The sequence below is a fragment of the Bubalus kerabau genome, chromosome 16 (assembly GCF_029407905.1).
Source record: "Bubalus kerabau isolate K-KA32 ecotype Philippines breed swamp buffalo chromosome 16, PCC_UOA_SB_1v2, whole genome shotgun sequence".
In the NCBI taxonomy this organism is placed as follows: Eukaryota; Metazoa; Chordata; class Mammalia; order Artiodactyla; family Bovidae; genus Bubalus; species Bubalus kerabau.
In genome coordinates, this window is record NC_073639.1 from 21,249,900 (window position 1) to 21,267,818 (window position 17,919).

A 17,919-nucleotide genomic window follows, 5' to 3' on the forward strand; every position below is an offset into this window, starting at 1 on the left:
AGTATTATTTATAAAGTTCTTATTAACTAAAATAATCTAAAAAAATACCCTGAAATACTTTCAAATTCAGATCTTCTAATTAACTTAAATTCAAGAGTTTACAGTTTCTTTAATATATCCAGCTTACCCTAATTTTGGATGATTTGAACGGGAAAGAATCTGATGAGCTTCACTGGTGTAATTTTCACTGAAATATCTGAAAAAGTTTAAGAAAAATAACAAAATTAACATGCCATTCAAACTGAAGATACCCAGAAGCAATTTTAAAAGCTACTGTCAAAATGACAGTCCTATTGCCAAAAGTACCCCAATCTCCATCTCAAATCCTTTAGTGACTCTGAGATGCTTCTCAATCAAAACTTAATTCTGAGCCATCAGGCCTATCTAGTATAGGATATGGGTCCTTTGCTAGATTTTGAAGTATTTGACAAAAAAATGATCCAACAAGAGATTTTTTAAATATATCTTAAGGAAAATCTAGAGTTCTGTCTGTCTGTTCCACATTTCTTATAAAATAGTCACTGTCTACCTCTTGGGACACTTCCTTTCACCTGAGTTCATTCCTTCTGTTGTGACTTAAGTCTGTCAATGCAATCAGAAGAAAGTCAATAGCCTTCCTTTTGCTTAAAAACCAAACAAAAACAAAACCCTCCTTGATGAGTGGTATAACTAAAATACCAGCTATAAAACAGAAGTATTAGCAGGTACAGAAGAGAAATATATAAAGGCTCATACATCCTGCTGGTGAGTACCAATGCAACCTCTTTTGAGTTCTTATAGACCAAATCTTATAGAGAAGTCAGAGCTAATTTTATATTTTCAACCATTTCTAGTACTTCAATGGCCATCAAACAATATATCTGGATCTCAGTCATTTTTCAAATTAGTAGCTATTAGCTCTAAATACAGTAAAAATATCTGCAAATTATTTAAAGATCTATCAGAATCCCTTACCACAGAACTGAATCAAATCCTATTAAATTATTTAAGTTTTAAGCTAAATTATCTTCTGAAAAGTGCTGAAAATCTTGATTTCTGAGGAAATGAGCCAAAGCAAGGTTATTTAGCAAAAGTTAAGAAAGGAAACATCAGAAGAATGTGTATCTAACTGAACTCCAATTACCTGTGTAGTTTACAAGTACCAAGAAAAAAAGATGGACTTTAAAGGCTAAAAACAAAAGATCTACAGGTTCTGAACAATAATAAATTTTAAAATATTTTAGAATTTTCCCAAGTGAAAACAAACTGCATTTATTCTACTTAAATTCAAGTTTCTGTTTATCAAAGTGAAAAATTGGCAATCTCATTTTTTGTAATTATTATTATCATTATTTTTCAGACTTTTGTGCTTTATTTTTGAAAAGTAGACATATAGGGAACTTTCCTACTCATAAATTTAGGTATTACAGAAAATTAAATACTTTTGTTACTGGAAAAAAACCTGTAAATATCAAAGCCCTACTATATCTTCTATTTTCCTCCCAAATAGCCTTATCCATATTGATCTAGATATTTTTTCTCAATATTAACATAAATTAGCTTAGTTTGGGGATTAATTCTTTCACAGTAACAATTATATGAACTTTGTTATGGTTAGGGTTCTCACCCTAGGCATTTTATAAGCCTATAAATCACTACTCAAGGACAGGCCCAAACACAGGCCCAAATATCTCCATCTGCACATTCATATACATATTAATCTTCCAGGTTAATTTCTAAAATAGAGTTGGTTATCAATTCTGACTTTAGTTACATATTTTGAGATTTCACATATATGCCCAAGCATAAATATTAAAAAAGAAAAACAAGAGAGAATTCATATAGGCTCTGAAAGGTCAGGGATTTAGATCACTTGTCACAGATGGTGAAGATAAGTGTGAAGAGACTTTATTTTCATCTTGTGTGCTTATATTTCCTAAAATGGAATCAGAGAGCCAAGAAGGAAGAGGCAAAAGGATAAAAAGAGTAGGAAAAGAGTACATACAATTCCTTAAATGGTATCAGAAAGGTAGGAAGAGAAAGAGGAAAAGTTGGTAAGTAAAGAAATCATACACACACACAGACAAAGCATATGGCCATATTCAAATTTTTGCCAGCATATTAGTAAATACTAATAGCACAGCAGCTACTAAAATTCAGAGATAATATGAAACAACCAGATTAATTCTTCCTAAAACTTAACAAGATTGGAGATTACATGGAATTTCATTTAGAGAAGAAAAGAAAGTTTATTTTCACTTACACAAGATTGATTAATCCAAGTATGCCCATGCCTCTGAAGTCTGTTTTGGGATCGTCACCCTGGAAACCAATGTCAGCCCACTGCTTGGAGATTCTAGCCTTCAACTTTTTCGTGGGCATTAGAAGATTCCAAAGCTGTATAAACATGCTTCCATATTACAAACAATAGTGATGCTCTTAATTACCAAGACATTTTCCTTCTCGCAGCTGACATACTGGTAAGCTGAATGCTTTCAATTAAACTACTTTTGTAGACAAATCACAGGCTCAACAAAGACTTTAGAGAACATTTCAGTTATCCTAAAAAATGTAGCACACTTATTCCAATATAAAAGACTGATATAAAGAATGACAGATTTTGAAAAGGTAACAAATACACAGAAATCTGAAACAATAAGATGGCTTTACTTACTAAGTAATACATATACACTAGACTTGGTAAACTGCTTCCTTGAGAAGAACACAGTCCTAGGCACTTGGCCCTTGCCTCAAACACTATATTCTTAAGTAGGCTTTATTCTAATGGTGGGCGATTAGTCCCTAGTCAGAAGGAATACAAGTCTGAGATAGGGAGGGGATCATGGAGAAACAATACCAATAACATTATTTTTACAAATTTTCATAATTTTAAAAGAAAAAAGTATGACTTGTTTGTAAGTAAATATATTCCTCAAGACTGAGGATTTAAGAACAGCTATCAACTATTGGATAGCAACAAACTAATCAATGCAAACTAAAGTTAAAAAAAAAAAAATCAGTCATTTTCCAAATTCAACACCACAAGTCATCAAACAAAACAGACTTACAAAAGTTGATAAGAAAGTTTGTGAAAACTTGCAAAACAGAAATACTTGCATTTTTTTTCCATTTCACTATCATTTCAGGCATTGTTGAGTAAAGGACTCCTAATGAAAGGAGTATCCTGTTACCTAGAATGAAATGTGAAGACTTTGTGACCTTACTGTAAGACAGGGTCAGGACTCTGGCCCTGAAGCTAATACAGTCATGAGACTGGGTTTTCTCTGGTCCCTCCTCTCATCACTAACACATGCATCTGCTCACCTTAGCATCTCTCCATGAGCTCAGCAAGCATTTGATTATGCCAAGAGTGAGGCCCACAACGATGTGGTGAGAGACAAGGTAAGACCACTAATACTGAACACTTACTCTGTGTAAATATCAAATTTCTGGGTTTCACCCCTGGAGACTGTGATTTCATAGGCCAACGTGGAACTCTGGATTCCAAACGTTAAAACAGTGGTTACCTTTAGTGAAAGAGGCCCTCAGACTGCACTTAAAGAGGCATGGATCTCCTCAGCCCCTGACCCTGCTGAGTTTGTGTGAGGCTGGGTGATTCACTGCCAGCCACTGGCTCTTCACCTTTCGGTAAGTTTCACGATGAATCACCAAGATGAAAACTCCCCTGACTAAAATGCTAGGACCTGGGTCTTACTCCTCTAAAGAGAAGATACAGTGTAGAGAGGGTCTGAGGTTACAGGAATAATGATGATGAGAAGGTTATAAAGAGCAGTCCAGCCTCAGTGAGTGCCAGGCACTAACTATGCTAACACCTGAAACATAAAAACTCAACCCGCAGCAAAAGTCCTTTGAGTAGTTTTATTATCCTCTGCCAAAATCAAGTTTTATTTTTAAAGTTCGGTGAAGTGCATATTTATACTCTTTCTGAAAACAAGGAAAAAGTGTTGTTGTTTTTAAACTTGTCTCTCACTGTTACTTAGATACCCTCTTACTGGAATGACATTTCTTTCCACAACACTTTTAGTTTATAACTAAACACCAGGTGCTCTGTGCTGTCTTCCCTAACTTTAAACATTAAAAAATACAATCAGAATAGGTGAAGTGGACAGGCAGGTGATTCATTTCTGTTTTAGAACTGATCATTGTAAGACCTTCCCGAAGCAAATGACTTCATCTTCTCTAGGCCCCAGAATTAAACTCATCCCTCAAACAAAGGTACTAAAGTAGATGATTTGGAAAGCTTGCTCCAGGTCTAATCTCTCATTTTGGCACCACACCGGCCTTATATACTTCTACTCCAGAAATAAGAAATAGGAAGGTTCTAAGTAAATTTCTTTACTCCCTTAATTTTTAAATCTATTGTGGCAATATTCAGCACGTTTCATAAATCCCCAAAGATCTGACATAATGATCTGAAAAGGGACCTCCGTGTTCACAGTTTGAGAGGAAGCTGAAAAAATGCCTAATTTTTATGAGGAATTCTATAAAACTTAAGGGGGAAAAAAGTCTGAAGCTTGTGGACTCACTTCTCAGTTGAAAAGATCTCCCTTTTTAAGTTTATGATTTATTTCAGAATTTAAAAAAATTAAAATTAAATGTGAATATCTTATTGATTCTTATCAGAAAATTACAAAAGTAGTTAATGAAAAATCTTTCACCAGCATGATTACATTTTCTAAGAGGCAAAGAAATCAGATAGCTGTGTAAGCCTCTAGACATTGCACACAGGCCTTACTATCTTAAGCCTGATTTATTTTCCAGTGTCACTCCAAATACAGAATGCCAAAAACTTACCTTGATAAGCAGCTTTTCATGTTGCAGGTTATCAGAATCATACGGCTTTTTTCTCACACTTTCTACATCCAAATAGAGCTGTTTGTAACCAGATATCTGTAGTAAGCATGCCTTCATGCAGATTTTAAAACTGAAAATGATAAAAATTATCATTTTTTAAAAACATACCTTTCTACCACAATAAAGTAACACCTTCCATAGCTTGTGGTTCATATGTCTATTTAGAAAGCAATTTCTAGTTTTCAGTTGCATACAATAAGCATCAAGAGCCTCTGAAAACACAAAACATTATACAAAGTATCATGTACGGTAAGATAGAACAAGGCCTAGAAAGAGAGCAAGATGCATAGGAAAAGCAAACTCTGCAAACTGTAAAGTGTGCAAATCCTTCATTTGTTCACTTCTTTTCACATTTTCTTTGTGCAATCTCACACATTTCCCAATTTTTATTGCCCAATATTAACAGCAGACCTGGTTTTCCAAGGATCAAACAACACACATCACCATGACAGGTTCTCCCAGTTCTCCTGAACACAACAGCTTATCTTCCCTGAAGAAGCATGCTCCTTCTCAACTCAGTTTCTCAATCTGTTCATGGAATCACTAAGCTAGTTCCCCAAGCTAGAATGCTCCGAGTTCTGACACTCCTCTCCATCAAAAACACATCAAAAGGTCCCCGAGCCCTTATCCTTTCTGGCTCTGAAATGTCCGTTAAAGCCCTCATCATATATCTGTTTAACATGGTATATTTATGGCTTCATTGTCTCTTGTCCAAATGCCTCAGTTTCTTGTTTTGTCTTTATCCCTTCTACCAGCCTTCTATACCCTCAAATTTACCCTCCATCTTCCTAAAATACATATCTGATCATGCAGCTTGTTCACTTAAAAAAAAAAAAAAAAACAGAGGACAAATCCAAGTTTTTCAGTGTGACGTGTGAGCCTTGCATGTGTCTGACCTCGCACCCCACCCACTTCTCCAGCCTCTGCTCTGTGTCTATCCAACGCTCAGGCCGCAAAGGACTCTACCATTTCCAGATCCACAAGGGCTCTGTGCCTTGTAGCCTCCTTCTCTGCATGAAATGTCCTCCCCAACCCACTCAATGAGGTACAGCGCAAACGCTCCCTCTTCTGTGGAATTATCGTCACAGTTCTCTCCTGTACCTTTCCCTGTTTCAGCCTAAACAAATGACTCCTTCCTCAATATCCACATAGAAAATACCAAATGAAGAAAAAATTGCTAAATATTTACTATCTCAATAAACTAGTGCTGAGAATACAAAACTGGAATAAGTCAAGTCCTTCTCTTATGGAACTCAGAATTCATTTGGGGAGGAGCAAGAGCAGATCAGCGACTATAGGACAATGGGTTAACTGTGTAATAGATGACCTTCCTGGAGGAGGGTGGAGGAACTGAATTTTGAAAGACAAAGGACACAGGTGCTGAAGTTACATTTAACTTTGGGAAAGTAATGGTAAGCTATTTGAGAGAAGGCAGATGATAAATTGGCAACAGTACTGGACTGGGACCCAGTGAGTGAGTGAGTGATATCGCTCAGTCATGTCTGACTTTTTGCGACCCCCATGGATTGTAGCCTACCAGACTCCTCCGTCCATGGGATTTTTCCAGGCAAGTGTACTGGAGTGGGTTGCCATTTCCTCCTCCAGGGGATCTTCCCGACCCAAGGATTGAACCCGGGTCTCCCACATTGAAGGCAGACACTTTACCGTCTAAGCCACCAGGGAAGTCCTGGGACCTAGAGATACAGGTTTTAGATTTCCTACTACTCACCTCTCCGGACCTCACTTCCTCATCGAGTGAGGTGTAAGGATTGAATTGGATGATTTTCACAAACCTTTCACCTCTCATGTTTCACAACTTTGTGTGATCTTTAACCTCACAGGATGTAAGCACACAATAAATGAGAATACTGTAAAAACACACACCTGGCATCCTTCTCAGGGTTAATATTCTTTTCCTTCATTATATCTTCTACACATCTGTCCACTTCACTCTGAACAACAAGTGTAGCTTTCTGTAAAACCTATTTGTGTGAAAGAAAGCTGTATAAGAAAAATCTCTTATAGCTGGGGAAAAAAAGGAGTATTTTCAAAAGGGCAATTGTGCTTTTTATTACTGAGTTCTAAAAAGTTCGTTACTGGATATAAGTCCTTAATCAGATATATGTGCTGTAAATGTTTTCTGTGTGGCTTGCCAATTCATTTCTTAAAGGCGTTTTTGATAACTAGTTTTTATTCTGATGAAGTCTAATTTTTCGATTTTTTTTTTAAATGGTAATGCTATGTCTTCTCTAAAAGAAACTTCTGCTTAACCCATGGTAGAAGATGTATATTCTCCTATGGTTTCTTTGAGAAGGCTTAACATTTTAAATATAGGTCTAAAGTCCATACCAAATTAATTTTCACAAGAAGAGAGTGATAGGAGCCTCCCCACCCCTGACCCTCCCAATTTGGTTCCAGCTGTTCCTGCACTTTACTGGTTTTCCAATACTTTCCTGATCTCACTGAATTGCTTTAGTATTCTTTTTAAAAGTTACATATGGCCTATTTCTGTTCTCTCACCTGTTGTATTTATCTCTTTGCCTAGAAAGTCTTGGAAGTCAGACAGTATATGTCCTTTAACTTTGTTCTTTGAGAAGACTATTTGAGCTATACTAGGTCCCTTAAAACTCTGTATCAACTTTAAATGAGCTTGCCACTCCCTTCAAAAATAACTTGCTGGGATTTTGACTGGAATTGCATTGAATCCACAGGTCAGTTTGGAGATTGGCATCATAACAATACTGACTCTTCTAATTGATGAATACAGTATATCTTTCCATTTTAATTTTTCTCAGGAAAAGGAGTTGTAATGTGGAAGTCTTACACAGCTTTCATTAAATTTATCCCTGAAAATATGCTACTGTAAGTGGAATTATTCTCTTTTTTTGTTTCTAAGAAGTTTATGTTAACATACAGAAACATACTATGTCCTAGGACATTGCTAAATTCATTTACTAATAATGCTAGTAATTTTTAGATTTCTTAGGATTTTCTATACTCATAAACTATGCCATCTGTTAATAAAGACAGATGGCATTTATTTCTTTTCACTCATTATGTCTTAGATTTATTTTCTTTGCCTTACTACACTGCTTAGGTCTTCCAGCAAATGCTGGATAAAAGGAGAGTAAACAGCCTCATTTTTTTCCAACTGAACGTGCATAGCATTCAATATTTCAGTGTTGTATGTCATGCCAGCCTTTAATATGACGATGAAGTTCCTTTTATTCCTAGTTAGTTGACTGTTTTTGATCATGAATGGATATTAAGTTCTGTCAAAACAGTTTTTTTAATATCTACTGAAATGACCATATTTTTCTGATTTACTTTGTTAATGTGGCAAGTTACATTCACTGACTTTGAAAACATTATTATTTTTATATATTAACTGCTTCCATATTAACATCTCTAGTCTTAAAACAACCATGTGGATATTAATACCTTCCTTTTACAATGAGTAACTTGCACAAAGTCAAAGGAAGTGACAGAATCTGAACTTAGACTTTTTTCATAGAAATAAAAAAGTAGAGCAAGTTAATGGAAATACCACAAAATCAGAAATCAATTTTACTCTGCAAAGTATGGATAAATGAAGTATACAAATGAGATACAACACACATCATAAATTGTATGTCTAAACTGATAAGACTTCGCCCATTAGCTTATTGACAAGTTTACACTAGATTTAAAACTTAAAACAAAGCTCCTATGATTTAATTCAGTAAATATTTAACCACCCACTTGCTGACCATTTCTTTTTAGTATGCTCTTGAAAACACAATTAGCAATTTTCAAATAATAACATCATAAGAATACAATTTTAATGTGTAGTTCTCTAGTGAACTTTAGTAGCCAGTAAAGGAGATAAAAGATAATGAACATTTTATTTTCTTTAAACTTGCAACTACTACCTTAAAGCCTCCAGACACTTCACCTCAGCCCACCTTACCTCTTACATCTCCAGATGCCTGTTTATAATTACATTAGATTTTGTTTTTTACTTCCTGTTTCGTATCCCAAAGACCCTGATGGAATGTTGAACATATAGCAATCACTCAAATCTTTGCTCAAGGACTTGACTAAGGCACTAGAGTTCTTAAAAAGTAACGTCTTATATACAGTCTCACTTAATTTGGGCATAATTTTACAACACATGAAATCCCACTAGCAAATTCCATGACTGAAAATGTTAAAATCAATTTTAGTAATAATAGTTACAGAGACAGATATGTGAAAGAGAGTTCCCAGTTTCAGAATCTCGCCAGATGTTCATCTACAATTTATGATGTTATTACTTCATAAAATTGTGTTCCAAGTTATTAAAGGAACTATATGGGTGGATAGGTATAAACAAATTTTTAGAATCAGCAATTTGGTAACACTCTAGATCCCTACAGTCTCATTAAAGAAGGAGAGAAAAAGATTCTGAACCAAATAAGATTCTGTAAGATTCTGAACAAAAAAGTAGGACTCTGCACTGCTCCCCACCACAATATTCATTCATGTATGAGTTATACTGACCATTTATAAATAAAAGACTATATCAGTAAAGCACCTATTTTATAGGTCACTTTCCAGAACTTAACTGATAAGCTTGCAACATTCAACACTGTCCATTTTCTATCTGGCATGAATCAGGTACTCATATCAGTATCATCAGACACTAGTAGAAAGTCAACATTGCTGCTAAGTCGCTTCAGTTGTGTCTGACTCTGTGCGACCCCACAGACGGCAGTCCACCAGGCTCCCCCGTCCCTGGGATTCTCCAGGCAAGAACACTGGAGTGGGTTGCCATTTCCTTCTCCAATGCATGAAAGAGAAAAGTGAAAGTGAAGTCGCTCAGTCGAGTCCAATTCCTAGCGACCCCATGGACTGCAGCCCACCAGGCTCCTCCATCCATGGGATTTTCCAGGCAAGAGTACTGCAGTGGGGTGCCATTGCCTTATATCCACATTGTACATCACGACCAAATACAAACATATATGAATATCTAAAAAATTTATAGATGTATAGTGACAGTGAAGTTGCTCAGTCGTGTCTGACTCTGCGACCCCATGGACTGTAACACATCAGGCTTCCCTGTCCATCACCAACTCCTGAAGCTTACTCAAACTCATGTCCATTGAATCGGTGATGGCATCCAACCATCTCATCCTCTGTCATCCCCTTGTCCTCCCACCTTCAAACTTTCGCAGCATCAGGATCTTTTCAAATGAGTCAGTTCTTCACATCAGGTGGCCAAAGTATTGGAGTTTCAGCTTCAGTATCAGTCCTTCCAATGAACACCCAGGACTGATCTCCTTCAGAATGGACTGGTTGGATCTCCTTGCAGTCCAAGGGACTCTCAAGAGTCTTCTCCAACACCACAATTCAAAAGCATCAATTCTTCGGTGCTCAGCTTTCTTTATAGTCCAACTCTAACATACATACATGACTACTGAAAAAACCATAGCTTTGACTAGAAGGACCTTTGTTGGCAAAGTCTCTGCTTTCTAATATGCTGTCTAGGTTGGTCATAGCTTTTCTTCCAAGGAGCAAGCATCTTTTAATTTCATGGCTGTGGTCACCATCTGCAGTGATTTTGGAGCCCAAAAAAATAGTCTCCCACTGTTTCCACTGTTTCCCCATCTATTTGCCATGAAGTGACAGAACCAGATGCCATGATCTTAGTTTTCTGAATGTTGAGTTTTAAGCCAACTTTTCACTCTCCTCTTTCACTTTCATCAAGAGGCTATTTAATTCTTCTTCGCTTTCAGCCATAAGGGCGATAATCATCTGCATATCCGAGGTTATTGGTATTTCTCCAGGCAATCTTGATTCCAGCTTGTGCTTCCTCCAGCCCGGCATTTTGCATGATATACTCTGCACATAAGTTAAACAAGCAGAGTGACAATATACAGCCTTGACATACTCCTTTCCCGATATGGAACCAGTCTATTGTTGCATGTCCAGTTCTTCTTGACCTGCATATAGATTTCTTAGGAGGCAGGTCAGGTGGTCTCGTATTCCCATCTCTTTCAGAATTTTCCACAGTTTGTTGTGATCCACTACGTCAGTCAAACAAGAATCTAGATGACCCACTCTACCTCTGCCACACCAACTAATCTATATACAGAGGAAAAAAACTGTGAACTACTATAGGGAAGTATAGCATGTGTTAGGGAGAAGGCAATGGCACCCCACTCTAGTACTCTTGCTTGGAAAATCCCATGGACGGAGGAGCCTGGTAGGCTGTAGTCCATGGGGTTGCTAAGAGTCAGACACGACTGAGCGACTTCACTTTCACCTTTCACTTTCATGCATTGGAGAGGGAAATGGCAACCCACTCCAGTGTTCTTACCTGGAGAATCCCAGGGATGGCTGAGCCTGGCGGGCTGCCGTCTATGGGGTCGCACAGAGTTGGACACTACTGAGGCGACTTAGCAGCAGCAGCATGTGTTAGAATGAATAATCGGCCCCTATTTTTCATTCCCATGTAACTGAATTATATACTCACATGTCTAACATGGGTTTATGGTGAGCAGAATGTATTTCTCCATCCCTTGACTCGGGCTTGGCCATGTAACTTATTCTAGGCATGTTAATGACACATGACACAAGAAAACTTAAAATATATTTGTGTGGTTGGAGCTCCAATGATTTACTATGAATCAATGTGGATTCTTTTCAATCTGGATCCCAGAAGGAGACAACTGGAACAGACCTGAACTTGGCACCAGCTTGAGGAAGAGCCTGTCCAGTCGGCCCACAGATATATGAGCAAGAAATAACTAACTTTGGTACATGTCACTGAGATTTTATAATTCTGTTACACAGAAGACTCTTACAAGAGTCCCTTGGAATGCAAGGAGATCAAGGCAGTTAATCCTAAAGGAAATCAACCCTGAATATTCATTGGAAGGACTGATGCTGAAGTTCGAATACTTTGGCCACCTGATGTGAAGAGCCAACTCACTGGAAAATACTCTGATGCTGGGAAAGAGTGAAGACAAAATGAGAAGTGGGTGGCAGAGGATGATGGTTGGATAGCATCACTGACTCGATGGACATGAATTTGAGCAAACTGTGGAGATAGTGGAAGACTGAGGAGCCAGGTGTGCTACAGTCCATGAGGTCACAAAGAGTTGGACACAACTTAGAGACTAAACCACAACAATACAGCAGTAGCTGACTAATCAATAGCATGAGTAATAAAAAGTGACTTATTTTGGATCAAAAGGTTTTCTATTGAAAACCCAAATAACTATCCAAACCTATCCTAAGGACACAATCTATGAGAAGGCTTTCCCCCTAAACACTTTGCTTTCCCACAAGTTATCAAGTTTTGAGGTAAAATAAACAAGCAAAACCTCAAAACAGAACAAATTATTCAAATACTTCTTTGTGACAAGTATTGTACGCTCCCCCCCCCTCCTCACACACACAAAGAGGAAAAAAGTGTTTTAAAAAATAGAATACTACTTCTTAAGTGGGAAAACTTCACACAATACTCTTAACAGCAAAGACTCTTCTAGTAGCACACTAAAAATAATTAACTCTAAAACTGAGACATTCTTTTAAAGAAAAAGTATCTCCAAGTTAATTTTCTAGAATTATTACCTTGATATGATCCTACCTTATTCTTGGAGTATGTCAAGGAATTTTCTGAAAAGAAGCAAAAGAATATTATTACTTAAATACTGTTTGTGAATTACTCTATAAACAAATATTATAAATACCAAGAAAATAACAAATTATTTTAATAGCTCTAGATGATACAATAATTTTTACATTTTTTTCTTATCAAGAGGTACTTTGCTCTCTTCAGAGCAGTCAAAAGGGCAACTCTTAAGATCAAGCAAGAATTTAAGTCAGTCAGAAATTTGTGAAAAATCTTAGGAAGTAATTAAACTTCAGTCATCCAGATGCCCTGAGGTTCCCTCCCTGACCGTCTGCCATTCTTTGCCTGTTGTCTTGGCTACCAACACCCACTGCTCACATCTAACAGGGGTGGATTTCTTAGTTGAAGCGCACTTGTTCAACACAAAAGAGGTTTTGGTTAAGTCATGATTTTCCCATTTAACACCGTGAGCATGAAGTACAGTCCATCCCTGGTCTGCCTTACTCTGGTCAAGGAGAAATGACCTCAGTCACACTTCTCACTCATCTGTGTTCTAATTTAAAGTAATATTTTTAATTTAGCATGGAAATCTGATCAATTTTAGAAGGTTCTAGAGTAGCACTGTTCAACAGAAATATAATGCAAGCCCAAATGTGAACCATGTATGTTCACATTTAACATTTACATCTTAACATTTTCCAGTAGCCATATAAGAGTAACAGACACTGATAAAAGTAACATTAATATATTTTAACCCAATGATCCAAAATATTATCACTTCAACATTCAATGAATATAAACAATTATTAATGAGGCACCTTTACATTCTTTGTTCAGTCTTTGAAATCCAGCATATATTTCATACCTCTGCACATCTCAATTCAAACCAATCACATTTCAAGTGTTCAACAGCCACATGTGGCTATTGGCTACACAGTATGACAGAGCAGATTTCCAGTCTAATGATTTTTCTCAGGGATTACCAGATTGTTCTTTCATGACCTGCATTGAGAAATTAAGACTGAAGGATGCTGAATGTAAAAATTTACTTTACTTAAGTGAAAATTTCAAAGGGGTGATAGCAGTAGAGAGATTTTTTTTTCTAGAAAGTAGGTTGCAAGTATAATCTAAGATACAACTGATGAATTAAATAATTGTTTCTTTTTCCATAAAATCAGTTTTAGAGTTAGAAGGATTCAAAGATCATGAAACAGATTAAGTGATTTGATCACGATACGCAAGAGCATCTGTCACTATCAGTACTGAGAAAAATAGAATCTTGTTCATTTTTAATCATTCTTTTTTGAAAAACATTACCTATCCTGTGCGTCCTTTGTGCACCTACATAGGTATCAAAAATTCGCTGCAATTCACATTTTCCAGTCATCTGCCGTAAGAGCCATTTCATCCAAAATCGAAAAAAGTGCCCATAGAAGAACTCCCACAAAGCAATAAACATTTTTTTTCCCTGCAGAAGGAAATATATGACAGGTTTAATGGCCCTAAATTGGATTTTTTAAAAGGGAAAAATTAGTTTATCCAACTCATTGAATCCCAAATTATATTGTTAATCCATCATGCCTGTTTTGTAGTAGTGTTAGACATCTAAGAAAACAATGACAGGTGTAATATACACCATTTATATTAATTGAATGATGCTGGGTCAAACAGTCTATTTACGTCTTTTAAACAACTAACTGTAAAAATCAAACTATTTACCTAGATTCAAGCTCTAGGTAAGATTCGGTTCACTATTTAATTTCTTATTCTTTGAGAATAGGGATCAACAGCCCAAGAACGAAAAAACCCCAGCTAAGCAACGATTAAATCAAATACAGTATACATCAGGATTGTTTGTATAAGGAACAACTCTTCTTAACCCCGTTGGTAACCCAGTTACATGTGTCCCAGTCAGGTGATCCCAGCAAACAAAATCACTACATATAGCTTACAAATTGAAGTACAAAGTTGAACACGGAGTAGATCACACCCTGGCTAATTGCTGATTTTCCATTCAACAGGTGAAGGGCAGAAATACTAAAAAGAGTGATAAACTACACCCTCGATAAAACTTAATCTTTATGCCCTAAGAAAAAAATCTCCTGTTCTTAACATGGAGCGGGGTGGGGGAAATTTAAGTCAGGAGGAGTTACTTAAAAACTAAAGAAAAAGCTCATCTCCCTCCTGGCTTAAATATTCCCACCGATACATAGTCTCCCGAGGGATTGTCAAATTCGAAATCCCCTCAAGTCAGCGCAGAATCTGTGCAATCAGAGACGGGCTGAACTGTGACTTTAAAAAGAATCCATCTGGTCCGCGCTCATCAGAACAAAAGAAGCCGAACTGCCAAGCAGAGGGAACGCCAGCCTCGCGGCGCCAGAGCTCCCCAGCCCTTGGGGTGTCGCTGCGCCGCCGAGCCCCCCTCCCGGAGTCTGGCCGAATCCAGCTCGCGCCCTCCCCGCGAGTGGGAGGGAACGGCTCGCACAAAGCCCCGCCGGCCCGGACGCCCAGTGGACTTTCCGCAGGGCGCCACGGGCTCGCGCGCCTCCAGCGAAGCCGCACCCAAGCAGCACCCGGCGAGAGGAAAACAAACAGCAGCCACCTCAAGGGAGCGGAAGAACTAGGAGGAGCTGGAGCTGCCTCGGTTTCCCCAACTGCAAACTGCCGGCAACGGAAACGACGCTACTAGCCGTGCGCTCCCTGCAAGCACCGCGACCCGGAAGTCGGGGAGCGAGACGGTGGGAACGCCTTCCCTTGGACACTGCTCGTCCCCGGCCCGCCCCACCGGCTTCTCCGATTGGCCCGAAATCCACCAATCAAGACCTCTGAAAGAATGACGCGCCGAGGGCCCCCGTCGCGCGTGCTCGGATGCTGGAGACGCCAGACAGTTGCCCTGATAACGGTTACCTCGCGGCTTGTCCCGCGTCAAAGATAGGTCTTTGTCAGAGGGGCTCTGAAGACTTCGCTCTCCTTCAACTTCAGGTCAGTTGCGCACTGGAGAAGCGATGCGCTTTGTGTAACTTTCATAGCGCCAAGGTTACAAAAGCACTTTCACCTACATTTAGTCTTAACTCTGTGAAGTAATTAGCACTTTATGGATGAGGAAACGGAATTTATGTTGAATGACTTGCACATGGCCACTAGCAGGAAGATAAGGAGAGCCCTGTACGCTGAGTAAAGAAGTTTAGACCTTGTCCTTTCATGATATATATCTAATCGTCAATTAATAGGACATTTATCCCGTAACTGGTGTTTGTTTTTTCTTGAAAAAGTAATTTATGCACATGATTATTTTTTTTAAAACCCAACCTCAGACAATGTATTCATTAAGTCAGGTAATCTGTTGATTGGCTGTTATGCACCAGGCAGTGTTCCAAAAGGGAGTCATACACCAAATAAATGCAAATATTTAGTATGTCAGGTGGTACTAAAGTAAAAGGGTATTAGGGAAAGGAAGGAGTGTATTTACATACAGTATAGTCAGGGCAGTCTCCGTGTTACGGTGCCACTTGAGTAGTGATCTGAGTGAAGTAAGACAGGGAGAGAATCTGGAGGAAGAGTATTCTAGACACTAGAATAGCAAATGCGAAGGGCTTGAATCAGGAGCATACTTTGTAAGTTGGAGGAATAGCAAAAGGACAGTATGGTTGGAGAAGAAAGACCAGGGGGAGAGTAAAATATAAGTACACAGGACAACCTATATTGAAAAATGACTTTTACCCACCCATGCACAACTCCTGGTCCCTCAGCCCCTTGCTCAAAAGCAACTAGTATTAGTTTTTTATACTTTCGGGGGTATTCTATGAAAATGTGTGTGTGTGTGTGTGTATACATATATATATATAGAGAGAGAGACAGACAGGTATATATAATATTCCCTCCCTCCATCTCATTGTTAACACAGATTGAAGCAGCAGTACACACTCTTCCACACCTCAACCACATTTTTCAAAAAGGTGCTAATTGTAAAACAGTAGACATGTGAAGGGTGCGTAAGTCCTCATCCCTGACCCATAGAAGCAACCAACTTGTAATGAAATCTGGACGTATACTATAATGATAAAACATAGACTCAGATCTTGAAAGGAACTTAAAGATCATCTCAATGAATATTTTTTTATTGTACATTAAAAATATTCAAAAGGCAAAGTTACACAGCCAGTCTGGCAAATTTAAGATCTAGAAACAAACTTCTATTTTAGGGGTCTAGTATTACATAATACCTTCATATAATAGAGAGTGAGATAATTCTGTAGTACAATTATGTAATTCTTTTACCTTTTCAAGGTGCTACACTGAGTGGGGGAGGGGCAAGAAAAGAACTCTTCTTATTGTCTCCATGCTGCCTGTTAGCCCATGTCTATCCAGGTTTTTCTCCAGGAGAGGAGAATGCTCACCCATTTGGTCAGAACTCAGGAAGTTGATTGAACTGATTTATTGGAAGTAGGATCACTGTCCATTATAACGCCTTGTGCATATGATTTCCTTGTCTGCCACAAATTCATTTGCTTGTAAGAAGGCAATGGCAACCCACTCCAGTACTCTTGCCTGGAAAATCCCATGGATGGAGGAGCCTGGTGGGCTGCAGTCCATGGAGTCGCTAAGAGTTGGACACAACTGAGCGACTTCATTTCACTTTTCACTTTCATGCATTGGAGAAGGCAATGGCGACCCACTCCAGTGTTCTTGCCTGGAGAATCCCAGGGACGGCAGAGCCTGGTGGGCTGCCGTCTATGGGGTCGCACAGAGTCGGACACGACTGAAGTGACTTAGCAGCAGCAGCAGCAGATACATTGGAGAAGGCAATGGCACCCCACTCCAGTACTCTTGCCTGGAAAATCCCATGGACAGAGGAGCCTGGTAGGCTGCAGTCCATGGGGTCTTGAAGAGTCAGACACGACTGAGTGACTTCATTTTCACTTTTCACTTTCATGCATTGGAGAAGGAAATAGCAACCCACTCCAGTGCTCTTGCCTGGAGAATCCCAGGGACGGCAGAGCCTGGTGGGCTGCCGTCTATGGGGTCGCACAGAGTCGGACACGACTAAAGTGACTTAGCAGCAGCAGCAGATACGTTAAACCAGTCCTGTGCCTCAAGAAAGACTGGCTTTCTCTCTCTCCTATTCTATTTGGCTTTCTTTTTTCATGTGGCTGGTAAATGACGGTTAAATCCTAAGATTAGAATTCTGTCTTCAAAAAGATAGGACCTACTTAGGTCTCTGAACTAACTTCTAAATTTCGACCAGGTCTTACTAGATATGCCTACATGGAAAACAAAGGCTATAGTGTATTGGAGTTTGGTTGTATTTCTGAGTAGTACTGAGGAATCTCTGCTTTCTTGGATTCTCAGACTAAACAGCCAAGGCACTGTTGATTTAGAAGCTGCTTAATGGGAAGAGTTGTTTGGTATGACTGTTAATCAACAATTTGTTATGGTGTTCAGTTTGATTCATGTGCATCCATGTG

The 17,919-nt window shown here is 38.5% G+C and overlaps 1 protein-coding gene across 1 annotated transcript in view; it reads right to left on the reverse strand.

Annotated features, from left to right (window-relative positions):
• ELMOD2 (ELMO domain containing 2) overlaps nt 1-15,593 on the reverse strand; it is a 29,102-nt gene extending 13,509 nt beyond the window's left edge. Inside the window, exons 1-7 of the mRNA XM_055550649.1 lie at nt 15,057-15,593; nt 13,772-13,922; nt 12,470-12,498; nt 6,739-6,836; nt 4,795-4,924; nt 2,243-2,376; nt 128-196 (exon numbers count right to left, since the gene is read on the reverse strand). Coding sequence (XP_055406624.1) covers nt 128-196; nt 2,243-2,376; nt 4,795-4,924; nt 6,739-6,836; nt 12,470-12,498; nt 13,772-13,913 — 602 coding nt within the window. The 5' untranslated portion in view covers nt 13,914-13,922; nt 15,057-15,593. The remainder of the gene's footprint in view (nt 1-127; nt 197-2,242; nt 2,377-4,794; nt 4,925-6,738; nt 6,837-12,469; nt 12,499-13,771; nt 13,923-15,056) is intronic.
• Nucleotides 15,594-17,919: the final 2,326 nt, after the last annotated feature.